A 14,531-nucleotide genomic window follows, 5' to 3' on the forward strand; every position below is an offset into this window, starting at 1 on the left:
TCGGAAACGGATTCCATTTCAGGCACGTGAAGTCGTTTGATTATCCTGGCCTTTGTGCTAATGATAGAGCGGTGAGTCTTTAAGAAAGTGCTGCTCCATTGTTGTGCTGAACTGTGTATTGTACAAATATTCTCCATAATCTCTCACGTGGCACTGAAGAGGAAAAACTCATTTGGAGCAACACAAGCTCCAATTAAGTATGACCAACTTCCACAAATGACTGTGCTGCACTGAACTCGACCTGGGACTGCATATGTACAGTGGTCGTCAAAATAATATGTATTTTCCTTAAGCCGAAAGGCTAAAAATGGAATTAAATTAATGACATTTCCAACAAATGTATCTTTTAGGATGTTAGTATAAGGTTTTTAAAACCTAAGACTAAGCAAGGAACTAGTTGTCAGTGCCATCGACCGTATAATATCTAATGGTTTGACATATGTGCTTTTTATTAGAAAGTGATTATGTAGTTAACCACCCCTTTACTCTTATTTTTGGGGGCTAAACAATTGCTATTAGCTTGCCCCCAGCTGTCTATACACTGTTTCGTTTTCCTTGTCTTCGGAACGGAATTAAAACTAAGCACTTTGGAGCACACAACTGGCATAAACAAAAGTCAGACAATTGGGAGTGCCACAGAGAGGGCTAAGAAGGAAAGTGCAGGGGTTGCCGGAAGCAGGAAAAGCTGCAGACCGACTTTGGCTGCGGAAAACTCGTACTTGAAAAATCGTAAAATTGAAATTATAATTGCCACTGCAACTGATTCGAAGCGCTTCTCCATGTTCGTTGTCTGCTGCCAAAGATGCTCTAATTACGCCCCTAAGTGGCTGGAATCATTAAAACGCTTGTCAAATAATAATTGCCCGCAAACAATTCATTTTACCCGCGGTTAATTGAGTTGCTTTAAAGTAGATCCTTGGAAGAGTCCGCCACCTTTCTCAGGGAAACTCCCAGGGCTCAAGCCACCAACCGACTCCAGTTGGCTGGCGATGGTGAAGTGCATGTGGCATGCCGGATATTGTGACAGTGCCAAAAATATTTCCACATTTTCCCGTAGACCCCGGCAGGGATAAAGTCCAAGCCCTGGCCCTGCGGCACTTACAGTGCTCCACATTGGTTGGCATTTATTTTTTGTGATCCGTGTTCGGATTCGGTCAGTTGTTCTACTTCGCTTTTGTGCGCTGACATTTTTGCTAAATATTCAAAAAGTTTGCCCGCGCTGGTGTCTCACTCGTTTTTTGTTGCCGAGCGGATTTTTATACCATATCCGAATGTTTGTCGTACACACCGCCCTTTTTGGGGGTACAAATCAGGCTGATGGCTTTCTGTTTTCCGTTCGATAGTTTCGTGCGACAGCTACACACGTCGCCAGGACACTAGGACACCGGGACAACAGGACACCCGACAGTTGTTAGCCCGGAGTTTAGCTCTCGACTGCGTTACGCAGGCAAATCCACGTGGGGAATGAAATGTCATGTGAATTTAATCTCTCCAATGGCAGCTCGCTCAACTTTCAATAATAGCCGCGGGTTAGGCCAAAAGCTTGGCTTTAAATAGCCAATGTGAAAAGCACTTATTGCTAAATTAGTTTAGTTAGTTAGTTGATGGGACTAAAATAAGTAAACTAAAAGTCTTACTTTACTTTTTGAATTCTATGCGTATTTTGGCAGTAAAAATTAAACCAAGTAGTGCTCTAGCCGACGCTAAAATATCACGTGTAAAATATTGTATGTATTTTAGATCCCTTGATTGGGAACATCATAGAGAATGGTTGTTCACTTATTTAATTGATATACACTATATTCCTATACAGAAATCTAATCAGCCTCTGCTAATGTTCCAGCTACCCAACAGTTCATTAATTTTAAAGGAATCAATGCCAGTCGATTGAAACTTCGCCTCAGAGGCCAAGTCCAAATGCAAAATCAGGAGAGTAAGTGTCGTTTAGGCGACTAAAGTCCCAAGATGCCTCAGGATGGCATTGCTCCCAGCAACAAATACAATTTTGTTGTACCATTTCAACATGGTAATATCTTTTAGTATCCCATCTCCTCATGTGTGGCCATTCATTTCGCATTTCGGAGTTATCGGAAATGCAGCAACACTTCAGATTTCAAATTATTTTTAAGTACCCGAGAACTGTAAATTGCACAAAAGCCAATTCTCGGCATTAGGAAATTGTTTTGTACTTCTGTGTGTGTTTGTGTCCTGCCCAGCAACAACGATAAGAAATCCCAAATAGACAAACGTAAATGTGGCCTCTTCTACGGGTCCAAGTGTGTGCTGAGCCCGGGTTCGATTCCCTCGCATTGAAGAAGCTTCAGTAAGCTTTGCCTCAGATGCACTGAAGAGAAAAATTAAATATAATAGGTATTAAAATATAAATGCACCTAGTTGGTTGGTCAATATATCTTCAAGATCTTCACATTTCGGCCTTATTTTAAAAAAGAAAAGAAAGGAAACATTTTTATATACGATATTGTTTATTATAAATATTCCCCATGCTCCAAAGTTTAACCATATATTTAATACACTAGCTTGTAATTTTGGTTTTTGGATAAGCCTAAGATAGAATTTGTAGTTTTTAAGTTCTGTCCTTAATTATGTTGCTTAAATTTGTATTAAATTTTAATTTAGCCGAGTATGTATTTACAGAAAATGATTTTTTAACGGAAATATAATACAGTATATAATATAATATATATTTTAACACCCACATAGCTCGACGCATGGCTAAAATATGATGATTTTAAATTGTTTGAATTTTGAATAGCATTGAACAGAGGAACTTCTAAACTTTTGAATTAGTCAACTTGAAGAAAAAGAACCAGAATAATTACGTTCAGTGCACAAAAGCCGGGGCCGGCGCTGTGGGAACATGAACCAAAGTGTTTGTTGCATGCAACTGATTGCAAAGGATTTTATGGCTGTTGCTGCTGCTGCTGCAGTTGCCCTTCACCCGTCGTCCTGTGTCCTTAGTCCTGTTCTTCCTGCCGCTGGCCCCTTGGCAGGGCGATGCAAAAATCCACAACAGCAGCAGCTGCCGATCGCAGCAGCAGCAGCAGCAGGAGCAACAGCAATGCTTAAGTGCTGCAGTTTCAGGGGGATGGGGATGGGGATGGATGGGGCTGGGGAAGGGGAAGGGGCAACCGGGTGCCAATGGACTGGGGTGGGGTGAAATGTCTGCTCCGGCTTCCTTGTTGCCACAGAAGGTGTCGCTGCCCTGGCACTGGCGCGCTGTTGTGGCAAAACACGAGCCCGCATCAGCAGCAGCAGCAGCAGCAGCAGCAATGCCACTTGCAGCAGCAACAGCAGCAGCAGTAAAATGTCGACATCAGCATTACATGCGAGAATTGCTCGACTGCGGATTTGCAGTTTAATGGCGATGCAACCAGGCAACTGGCAACCCATCGTTGCAATCGGCAGGCAATCGGTGACGGAAATATGCTGCGGTGCCGTGTGATGCGGTTGCCATCCTGTCATCCTCGTTGGCCTCGTCCTTCCCCGATCCCCGTCCACATCCCCGACAGCTGCGTGATTAGCTGGTAGGTGAGGGCCAAGGTGCAATTTTCCACACATAAAACTGGGGCTTTGCAGCCTTCAAAACAGTTACGCGATGTTCGACTAAGGCCTTGCCAAAATAATTCGAAGCGGCATTTAACCGCCTCTCAAATCCACACTGTCAGCGGCATAATGCGCTCGTAATTGCTTTGGGACATCAACTGCAGAACAGCCGGCGGATCTGAACTTTTGAAGCTTTTATAGGCTATCTGGCAAAAAATGGGTTGGCTAAAAATATATATGCTTATATAGGCAGTCTGGGATAAATTGGTTAGCTAAAAAATATATTATTTCTTTTTTCTGCTTTAAATCTGACTTTGATTAGGTTTATGAGCAGAAGGTAATTTGGTAATAGAATATTCTATCTTGTTCTTGCTAATGTAACTGTGAAAATCTTGTCAATGCATCTGACATTTGTAAATCAACTTATAAGGCTGCAGAGAAATAATATAAGTGAGACGTCCCAACAATAAAACTTTTATTTTGGTTGCCTGTTATAAAATATGTTTATGAGTACCCTACGTAATATCATATTTCTAACGGTTCCGTTGAACTGTTGCAAACCATTTCACAAAATGTGTGCATCATAAAACAGTGTTTCCTCAGTGTATCCTTATTGCACTTAATATAAGTATAAAGCCACTACATCTAAATTTTAAATATAATTTTTGCTGACATGAAAACGATTTTATCAAAGTTGATTATTTCTTTTAGTTTTGCTAAAATAACGTTTATGATTTTAGAGATGTTTGTACAACCCCATACTTTTTCGCAGAGAATATAAAAATATGCCGAACCGAAAAACTCAACAAGTTTTCCAATAAAATTAAAAGTTTGCCTGCATGCACAGATTTTGCAGATTTCACGAAATCCATTGAAAGTAGCAAATACAAATACTAACGAAAAATAGAAAAAGCAGCCGGGTGGGGAGGGTGGTTGGTGGGTAGAGCTGGAGGTGGACAGGGGGCAGCGCTACTGGCAAAGTTTTGATTGCCAATAAGGATTTACAGGTGATAATACAGCATAATCTGGCCACGTTCCACGTGCCGCGTTGGCAGGGCAACATTCTGTTGGAAAATTGTATCTGGAATTTTGTAGTTACCTTGTGCTCCACGGCTTTTACCCGCTTTTGCGAACTGCATGCGCGGAAAAGAGTGGAGCGAAATGCATTAAAATGGATTTCGAAACTTTAAAACTCAATTTCAATTGCACGGAAAAAGTTTGCTCGCAGCGATTTGCATATTTACGTAAAAGGGAGCTGAAAAACAATATCATCCGCTGCAGCACAAAAAAATATACGAATTCTTAGGTCCACCTGGGATGTTCACAAATTAATTAGTTTCGCTTGTCCCCAGATCTCGGCCCTTCAACATTACCTGCAGCTGCTGCCGCCGACTTGGAAGCGGGAAAAACAAAATGGTCTTCTCTCCCCGCTGCCAAGTGTAATAATTTGAAAAGCCATTGCGCCGCTGCTGCAAACGGAAAAATTCATTTGAAAAATTAAGTTTTCTCACGGACAACGCCGCGTCACACCGTCGGCCAATGGGGCGTATGAGTGACCTGATTTCCACTTCTGTCTGCACTTAATTACAAAACGAGAATGCATCCAGCGGCAGGGCCAGCAACTACAGCTACAACAAAGCCGCGCAAACAAATTTCAATATTAAAATTCCTTTTGCCCCATAGTTTTGGCGCCGCGAAGGAGCAGGACGAAAGGTCCGGAGCAGGGTGTCGGAAATCGGAAGTCGGATGTCAGGAGTCGAGAGTCAAGAGTCAGAGGCCAGGAGTCATGGAGACAGCGCAGATGGCGAATGCAACTGCGTGATAATTAAAATCAAAGCGCTGAAAGAGGTCAAGACTTTCGCTTGAATTGTGATTGGGACATCGAGGCGAATTCTTGAGTACAATGAAGCAGAACAGGTCTCCGCGGCCATTGATCTTATCTACATATAATGGTCTCCGATTAGAATATAAAAGCAATATTTTTGGGATACGTTTTCGCTATGTTTGTAGTTAGCTAACAATTAAAGTCATTTATAAACCATTTTAAATGAGTAAAAGTCGAAAAGAATAACAAATGTATTCAGAACACAAGGAGAAAAAGTGGCATAAAAAATTTTAAATGTTTTATAATGTAGCTTCGAATTTATATAGAACTAAAATTACCTAATTTTAGTTTTGAAATTATTCCTGAAAACTTTTTAGTAAAAACTTATGTGTAAAAGTTTGTGATCACTTATCAGCAAAAGTCGAGTCGAGAGACATTTTTATTATTATTTATTTTAACACACATTTTCAAGTCACTACGGTGATTTTCCTAATCCAAAAAGAATACTAACAGTTAATATTTTAGAACAGCACCTAAAAAACCAAAGTTCCAAGTATCGTTGTTATATAAACATTTCGGTTCCCTATAGCTACACGATTCTTGGATGAAAGAGAAGGGCGCTGCATGCGTTGCTATCAAAACAATGAGGAATAATTAAAATTCACCCTCAAACAATTTGTGAGCTTGGGCGGAAGGACCCTCCTCCTTCCCTGTGAGATGTGGGGGGGCGGGGAGCGGACACATGCTCATAAATAAATTTATGTTTGCTGAAGTGTATTGGGCGTGCCAGGATCTCGGCTCCCAGCTCCCAGCTCTTGGCTCCTGGTTCCAGTTCCAGTTGGCCATAAATTTCTGGCTGTTGTTGCCAGCTCCGACAGCTTTCAGACAGCTCCAGTGAAAGAGACAGAGCGTGTTTTTCTTTGCAATTACAGGGACTTCTATTTTATCATCCTGTGCAATGTATCTGGGGAATTCGGGCTGCTCTTTCGAGTCTTGTTTACTGTTCGACTAAATCAATTTTCCCGGCAAGGATATCATCGGGTAACTCGGGCAAATTAGCAGCCATTTAAATGCGCGCTTTAAGCCGCTTTTCCCGCCTTCTTGTTAATCATACTTCACACTTTTCGCAAAGTTAACCTTTGATTCAATTTATCAACTTCAATAAACAGAACAGCAAAAAAGGCGACACACACAGAGGGGCCACAAAAACCAGAAGGAGAGAGCGCGGGGCTTTCGCAAAAGTTGCGCCTGCGAATCGCAAAGGACTAACGACATCCTTTGAACGCTCGCAAATAATCCCGCAAAAACCGAGAGCTTAACTTTTTCAGCATTTATGGGGGGTTGCGTTCGCCCATATTTGGGCCAAAGCCCTTTTTGCCATTCGCCTAGTTTGGCGCAAAGTTGAAACGTCAACGCTGTCTGATTCTGATCGTGTGCCACCAGCAACCGACGCAACCAACAAAAGCAACATTGTCCCTGCCGCTGATGGATGGATAGATTCCTGGATGCACCAGTGGAAGGATGGATGGGCTGCACCATCCCCGAGTCGAGTTCAGTTAAGTTGGTCCATCGCCGCGGTTTCGAGGCCCCCTATAGGATACGTACCAGCGATACGCCTGACCAACAGACAAAGGCATTTTCTGGCCAGAGTTCAGCGAAATTCCGCATCGAACAAAGCCAAACATAAGTAGATATTCTGCGCAGAAGAAAATCACTATGCCATATCGAATGGTTTAATGGAACTATTATTTATACCTCAAAGTATACAGGAAAGTTTCTACCTTTTAGACCATGCGTTCAGTTAGTTAACTTAATCATGATTGGTAAGCATACTTTTCAATCTCACTCAATGTATGTTGAACAAGAAAGGAAGCTAACTTCGGCAAGCCGAAGTTCCTATACCCTTGCAGGTAGTTCCCGTGAGATCATTGCACCTACAGAGCTTTTCGATTTTAAGAAAACTAAAAACTAAGTATAGAAATTTTAAGATAATGTTCCATTTCAATATACTACCGTATATGTTTACCGAAAACGATCGATCGAAGTTTTGAAATATTCAAATAATGATATTCCCAAGAGAAGAAATTAATATGTCAAAAAACACCAAAGTTATAATTGTTTTGGTATTTGCTAGGCCAAATGATTCAATTTACCAAAGGGTATCCATTGAAAGTGGTAGTAACTTTATACTTATAAGTATATTTTGTTTTCCACATGCCTTAGCAATAAATAATGTAATACAAAAACCGCCATACCAGTGTTCAATTATAGTTATTTTTGCGAGAAGTTTAATCTAAGGGTTTGGTATTTGCCACAGGGAAAAAAAAGAACAGTTAAGTCCTAACAACTTAACGAAATATTGATGCACGATGTCGTCTGGGAGATCCAAGTTGGGCAGAAAGTTTTTATCACTTATGTTTCTGTGACTAGCCGTGATTCCCTGCGCTCGGAAATGTCTTCGATGGCATCCGACACTCGCCTCCGTCATCAATTCATGTCGATAGATAGACAATGTTTGCCTACACACGAAGGCACAGATGCAGACGGACGTATAAATATCCAACTAGTCTGAAATACAATCCCAGCCGATGTTTCTGCTGCTGTCGGACTGGCCGAGGGTCTCTATTTATTTGTTGTAATAATATTAGTTTTTGCATTTATGTGCGAGTGTGTACACACAAGAAGCATCTTTTGTTTTGCTCATCTTTCGCCGGACCTGAGCCACTCCGGAAATAAGATTAATGCAATTGGGAATCCAACATGGAGCAGTTGTGCCGGCTCTTCTGTTTACTCTTGCCTCAGCTCTGCCAAATATTGGGAATGATATATGTATATTTATTTATATGCTAGTATTTCATTAATTGTGTATTCTTCTGCCCTTACAAGTGTCCCCGCCGACACACTCGGGCAGCAGATTTATTAAACAAACACTCGAATTGATTGCAATGGAAATCACACATCTAACTGCCATTCCGAAGTGCATGTGGACGAAACATTTAGTTCGACAGGAATGCACTTTACTCGAATTTTCCTGTTGAAACTGGGATTTCTGGAAAAAGTATAACCATTTTTAGTTTAAGATCCAAACAATTAAATTAACATATTATTGATATTTTTGAGAAAAATGGTACAACTGAGCATTGAAAAACCTTTCAGAACTACTCTAAAATGTTAAACTATTAGATATCGAAACTTTTCGTAAAGAGACTCTCTAAGAGACTCACCAAAAATTCAAGTATGATGTTTATAAAAATTTCAATATTTATGTTTTTGGCGGCGAGCGAGGTAATTGATAAAAATACAGAATCTGTAACAGTTCCGGAGCTTAGAATCCATTCCAGGTTAGCCCGATATATGCAATAAACATGGACAATGCACGGATAGTTTTGAGAGATACAAACAAGAGGAGAAAACGCCACGAATCGCAGTCATTGGCTTTGGATTTGGCTCTCAGCGACGGATGCCAAAAATATGCTAACGTATGATTCAGTTCTACCATTCGGACCCCTACCCTGACTGCCTAACGAGTTTTTTCACAGAAACTAGCCAAATGGGGAAATTTTACATATTCGGACCCCACTAACAAGGAATACACCGAAAACATCTGCAAATATGAAATTAGAGCGGGAGCACTGTCTCGGTGTGTCCGCAATTGGTATAAAGGAAGAAAATTTGACGTACTAGACCCCAGAGCTAAGGAGTATACAGCCCTGATTTGGAGATCTTCCCAATTTATGGGGTATGGAGATGCTAACATAAAGTAAGTAGCCTGATCAATGAATATCAGAAGCCGGGCGTACCACTAATTCATGTTTTTAATTTTAATATTTTTTATTTACAGTGCCTTGCAAGGTGTTCTTGTGGTCAGATATACTCCACCTGGAAATGTTCCAGGATTATACACGGACAATGTGCGTAAAATAAAGAAAAAGGAAAAGAAGCATAAGAAGAAGCACAAACATAGGGATACAACGTATGGTTTACATAAACAAGTTTATCTTTTTTAATTATAATTATTTTCAGTGGTTGTGCCAATCGTCAGGGTAATCTATACGTCATTTTGTTGTTGATCCTTTTTGTTCTATCAACGGCGATGTCACTCAATGATGTTTCCCTTTTTTCTGACTCCGCACTATAACTGCTACTGAACATAATAATAATTTTGTGCAAAATAAATTCCAGTATGCTGGTTCCCAAACCAATCTCATCACCTTGATTTATTTACCAAAAAATAAAAGTATGTGTTTAATATAAGAGGAAATCGACGTGCTTTTATCGACTTAGTTTTTCTTTGGTGCGATAAACTGCACCCAGAAATGTGAAAGGATAATACACGGAAAATGTGCACCCAAAAAAAGATTGATAAAAAGATAAATACAACGTATAGTTTATATAAAAACGATGAGAACTCTCGTCAAAATATTTGACATTTTATGTTAGTCGATAATATTTAATTTGTTTTTGGCAGTAAAGTTAGTCAATATTATTTCCGCTTTTTACTAACTCCAACATTATCTTTAAAGCCCTGGTTAAAATTAATATATAGTGTAAAATCAATTCCAGTAATCTGGTTATCCAACCAATTTGATCGCCTCGGCTTATACATATGTCATTTGATTAATATGTGTAATATAATAAAAGGTCAAAAGAATATCGACTACAAAAATAAAAAGTGTACAAGCTCCATATATTATTGCAGCACATGGGCAATAAAAACAAACTCAAGTTTATTTAAAAAACAAGGAAGAACGCTATAGTCAAGTACCTCGACTATCAGATACCCGTTACTCAACTAATGGGACCAAAGGGAAATGGAGGTATGCAAGCAGCAAAGCGAGATTGAAATGCGCCACCTACCGGCGGTCGACAGATTTAAGCGTTATGGGCGTTAGAATGGGCGTGGCAAATTTTTGTTTGGATCAATCGATAGGTATTGACGAGACCAATACATTTCAGTTAAAACTTTTTATCTAGCATGAAAATTGTGGGCGCCTCAGTTTTGGGCGGTTTGTGGGCGTTAGAGTGGGCGTGGCCTCTGCTGAAACAAACTTGCGCTGCGCAGGAATCTCAGGAATATGCGTGCCTTATCCCAGTATTGTAGCTTGTATAGTTTCCAAGATCTCAGCGTTCATACGGACAGACGAACAGACGGACAGACGGACATGGCTAGATCGACTCGGCTAGTGATCCTGATCAAGAATATATATACTTTATGGGGCCGGAAACGCTTCCTTCTGCCTGTTACATACTTTCCGACGAATCTAGAAGATACCCTTTTACTCTACGAGTAACGGGTATAATAAATGTATTACAACATCGTTCATTTGCCCTGCTTTGGCACTTCGTAGGCGCCAAATGCTCGCACATGTTCCCTAATCCGGACCGCATTGATGGCAATAAAGCCTCCTGCATCCTGCGGGACATAGCCACCATGGACGTCCATGGAGACGAGCTGTTCGTTGTAAAGAGCTCCGACATCGTCCGCGGCCTTGCGGGCAACGGCGCGACAATACCCAGGTGCCAATTCCACGGTCACCTTTCCAGAGACACGCTCCTCGGCCAACTCTATGCATTTTCGGACATAAATCGCCTCTGGACTGAACCAGAAGCCATTGTACACATAGTCGGCCATGCGATCTCGCAGGACTTGCTTGGTGCGGAGTACTTCGCGGTCCAAGGCAAAGACCTCGAGATCCTGGTGAGCAGCATACAGGATGGTGCCTCCGGGCGTTTCGTATACCCCGCGAGATTTTAAGCCCACATAACGATTTTCAACAATGTCAATCCGTCCGATGCCGTAAGATCCACCCAGCTCGTTTAGGAACTCCAGCATATCCAGGGGTTCGGTATAAACTCGACTGCTTGCCAAATCCTCCACACTGGTGGGCAGTCCGCGATGGAACTGAATGACCAGACGCACGGCATCCCGAGGAGCCTTCGTCAAAGGATCGACGGTCATCTCGTAGAGATTGTCCGGAGCCACAGTGTTGGGATCTTCGAGGACTCCGGACTCGTAGCTTATGTGCAGGATGTTGGCATCGGTGCTCCACGGAGTAGCCGGCTTGGCACTCACCTCGATTCCGTGCTTTTGGGCATAGGCAATGAGGTCCTGACGGCCCTGGAACTGGCGGCAGAACTCCACATCCCTCCAGGGAGCGATGATCTAAAAAATTTAGAAGAGGCATAATCGTCAAGAATACGTCTTGGTTTATTTATATACTGAATTTTATAACATATTTTTAAACTCCAGATATCAGTTTTATAAATAAAAATATAAATACTATTTATAAATAGTATCAAACCATTATATTGCATACCATTCAAGGCTTATAGATCTTAGGTTAGTTGTTCGATCTTTTGATTTAGTATTTTTTCCACAGGTTCTAGATAAAAACAAAATGTATCATTCTTACTTCACCCTCCCATATTCTAATTTTTCCTTGTACTCGGATGGGCACAACATTGAAACTTTTTTATAAAAGGAAAATATGTGGAACAAATATGTTCCTTAATAAGTAGAAAGAGACATAATTGTATACCTTGCTTTTTACAAGTATCTATAACACCTCAAGAAAAAAAAGTTCATAGTTGTACCCGTAACTCGTAGAGTAAAAGGGTACACTAGATTCGTGGGAAAGTATGTAACAGGCAGAAGGAAGCGTTGCCGACCCCATAAAGTATATATATTATTGATCAGGATCACTAGCCGAGTCGATCTAGCCATGTCCGTCTGTCCGTATGAACGTTATCATCTTGGAAACAATAAAAGCTACAATACTGGGATTAGGCATGCAGATTTTAGAGATTCCTGCGCAGCGCATGTTTGCTTCGTCAATTTCGCCCACTCTAAGGCCCACAAACAGCACAAAACTGTGGCTCCTACAGTTTTAATGCTAGAATAAAAATTTTAGCTGAAATGTATTGTTCTTATCAATACCTGTCGATTGATCCAAAAAAAAATTTCCACGCCCACTTTAACACGCACAAACCGCCCACAAACTTCAAAAAAACGTAAATATTAACGCGGATATCTCGGAAACTATCAAAGATAGAGAATGGGGTTTTCAGATTTCGATTCCGTAGCCTTGTAAGCAGCTCAAGTTTTTTATCGTTGAACGTTAATGCACTAAGAGCAGTACAAACGCGCGGGCACAATATGCGGGTAAATACGGTTCGCGAGGAGGAAACATAGATCAACAAGACTAAAGCAAATGATCTAAGATTTTAGTGTTTTGTTACGCGACTATGCCACGCACACTCTAACGCCCACAAGCCGCCTAAGCCTGTGGCGCCCACAATTTTCTTGATACCTATTTTCATCAATACCTATCGATTGACCCAAAAAAAGTTTGCCACGCCAACTCTAACGCCCATCGCGCTTAAAGCTGTCTATCGCCCAAATAACCATATATTGAGATCGCGGGTAGTGGCGCATTTCAATCTCGCTTTGCTGCTTGCATATCTTCATTTCCCTTTGGTCACTTTAGCTGAGTAACGGGTATCTGATCGACTATCAGATAGAACTAATACTACATTTTTGTAAGGGGAAATACAAAAGCCTGATAAGCACTCCAATCTGCCCTTGAAAACGCTTATCAGTCAGTCTGATACCCCTGGGATGCTTAGACTCACCTTAAGATCCGGTTTGAGCGCATAGGCGCACAGCTCGAAGCGCACCTGGTCGTTCCCCTTTCCGGTGGCTCCGTGGGCTAGGTACTTAGCCCCGCACTGGCGGGCCGCCTCCATCAGGGCAACACTGATGCAGGGCCGGGCCAGAGAAGTGCCAAGCAGATAGCGCTCCTCATAGACCAGACCCATCTGTGTGGCCGGCCATATATAATCGTTTACGAAGGACTGCTTCACATCAGCCACGATCACCTAGAAGTCGAATAAAGCTATTTTTAATACAGTGAAAATAAATTATATTATTCAAATTTTCTAAGATGGCTTTGCCTCTTCATATCACATATTTGTTCACACGTCTCATTACAACTAACCTTCTTTGCCCCAATCTTTAGGGCCTTCTTCTCGGCGGCGGCAAAATCTTCCTTCTGACCAACATCGGCTAGGACGCAGATGACCTCATACTGCTTGTCCAACAACCACTTGAGGATACAGCTAGTGTCCAGGCCACCAGAGTAGGCCAAAATTACAGTTTCTCCAGCCATATTTCACTCCTGCCAGTCTGCACTATACGCTGGAACAAAAATACTGAACACCGGAGACCTTCTGGCTCATTGAGCTTGCAGTAATCTCCGACTAATCTAATAAGCTTATCAGTCACCCACTTGTGATTCTCTGTAAAATTAGTTTTGATGATAAGGTGATGGTGCCGACGCAGATAACAATGTTAGCATTCTGGTGAATTTTATTGAAAATCTTGGGGGCTAAAAAAATTGCTACAAAATATTATGGAATTGCTGGAATCCAAGGGTTTGGATTTCGATGTGATACTTTCACTCCTGTCAAGATTCCTAACTAAACACAACGTGCACTCGAAAAAATGTCTACAATTTAAGGAATTCGCCATAATTTTTTTTTTTTTGTAATGAAGAAGAGGAAGAATCGAATTTTTTTCTTTAACTAATGGCGAATTTTTCTTGATTTTTTTTCATGAAATAATTGTAAATTCTTACTTAAATTTAGGAAAGAAATACCCATATTTTAAGAGAAAGTGACTTTTTTTTATACATTTTGATGGTGGTCTAGCTGGTAAAGACGTCCGGTCAATAAACAATCGAACAAAAGTACCTGGTTCGAGCCCACGTCACGGCAAGTGTACCCTTTGTTTATTTATTTTTCTTTTTTTTTTAATTTATGTAATTTTTCTTATTAGTTTCACTTTTCTATTTACTAAATTGTTTAAACGGTTGTTAAAAAGGTTTAGATTAGAATAAACGTTATTGGTATGCGTAAAGCTGGACCAAAAACACCTTAGCCCTCTTTAGTCATTGTATAACAAGAAGCACGCGTGGCCGAATGGTTAAGACGTCTGGCTATGGTGTGAGCAGTTGCGGGTTAGAGTTCACGCCGGGGTTGTCTGAGGTAAGGATTTTTCCATTTGTTATATTTATTTATATGTTTAGAAAAAGTATTTATATAAAATAAATCTTTAATAGATTCAGGTAAATATAAACATTTT

At 40.9% G+C, this 14,531-nt stretch overlaps 2 protein-coding genes across 2 annotated transcripts; one reads left to right on the forward strand and one right to left on the reverse strand.

Moving 5' to 3' along the window:
- Window positions 1-8,517: 8,517 nt before the first annotated feature.
- On the forward strand, window positions 8,518-9,650 carry LOC108015986 (ectin). The gene is made up of 5 exons (XM_017082575.4): window positions 8,518-8,674; window positions 8,731-8,868; window positions 8,929-9,149; window positions 9,231-9,362; window positions 9,413-9,650. Exons 1-5 carry the CDS (start codon window positions 8,627-8,629, stop codon window positions 9,525-9,527), a joined length of 654 nt encoding a protein of 217 aa, XP_016938064.3. The 5' UTR covers window positions 8,518-8,626; the 3' UTR covers window positions 9,528-9,650.
- Window positions 9,651-10,071: 421 nt separating this feature from the next.
- Ass (argininosuccinate synthase) lies at window positions 10,072-13,609 on the reverse strand. Its single transcript, XM_036819242.3, has 3 exons — window positions 13,387-13,609; window positions 13,022-13,267; window positions 10,072-11,552 (listed from the first exon to the last, which is right to left on the reverse strand). Exons 1-3 carry the CDS (start codon window positions 13,555-13,557, stop codon window positions 10,710-10,712), a joined length of 1,260 nt encoding a protein of 419 aa, XP_036675137.1. The 5' UTR covers window positions 13,558-13,609; the 3' UTR covers window positions 10,072-10,709.
- Window positions 13,610-14,531: the final 922 nt, after the last annotated feature.

The sequence above is a fragment of the Drosophila suzukii genome, chromosome 3, assembly GCF_043229965.1.
Source record: "Drosophila suzukii chromosome 3, CBGP_Dsuzu_IsoJpt1.0, whole genome shotgun sequence".
In the NCBI taxonomy this organism is placed as follows: domain Eukaryota; kingdom Metazoa; phylum Arthropoda; class Insecta; order Diptera; family Drosophilidae; genus Drosophila; species Drosophila suzukii.

What these genes read in the sequence shown, in the direction of transcription:
- LOC108015986 (XM_017082575.4), top strand. Translation starts at nt 8,627, where the DNA reads ATGATGTTTATAAAAATTTCAATATTTATGTTTTTGGCGGCGAGCGAG. An exon ending in GATGCCAAAAATATGCTAAC is followed by an intron (nt 8,869 to 8,928) that starts GTATGATTCAGT and finishes GTTTTTTCACAG; the next exon opens with AAACTAGCCAAATGGGGAAA. An exon ending in TATGGAGATGCTAACATAAA is followed by an intron (nt 9,150 to 9,230) that starts GTAAGTAGCCTG and finishes TTTTATTTACAG; the next exon opens with TGCCTTGCAAGGTGTTCTTG.
- Ass (XM_036819242.3), bottom strand. Translation starts at nt 13,557, where the DNA reads ATGGCTGGAGAAACTGTAATTTTGGCCTACTCTGGTGGCCTGGACACT. An exon ending in TAAAGATTGGGGCAAAGAAG is followed by an intron (nt 13,268 to 13,386) that starts GTTAGTTGTAAT and finishes TTCGACTTCTAG; the next exon opens with GTGATCGTGGCTGATGTGAA. An exon ending in CGCTCAAACCGGATCTTAAG is followed by an intron (nt 11,553 to 13,021) that starts GTGAGTCTAAGC and finishes TAAATTTTTTAG; the next exon opens with ATCATCGCTCCCTGGAGGGA.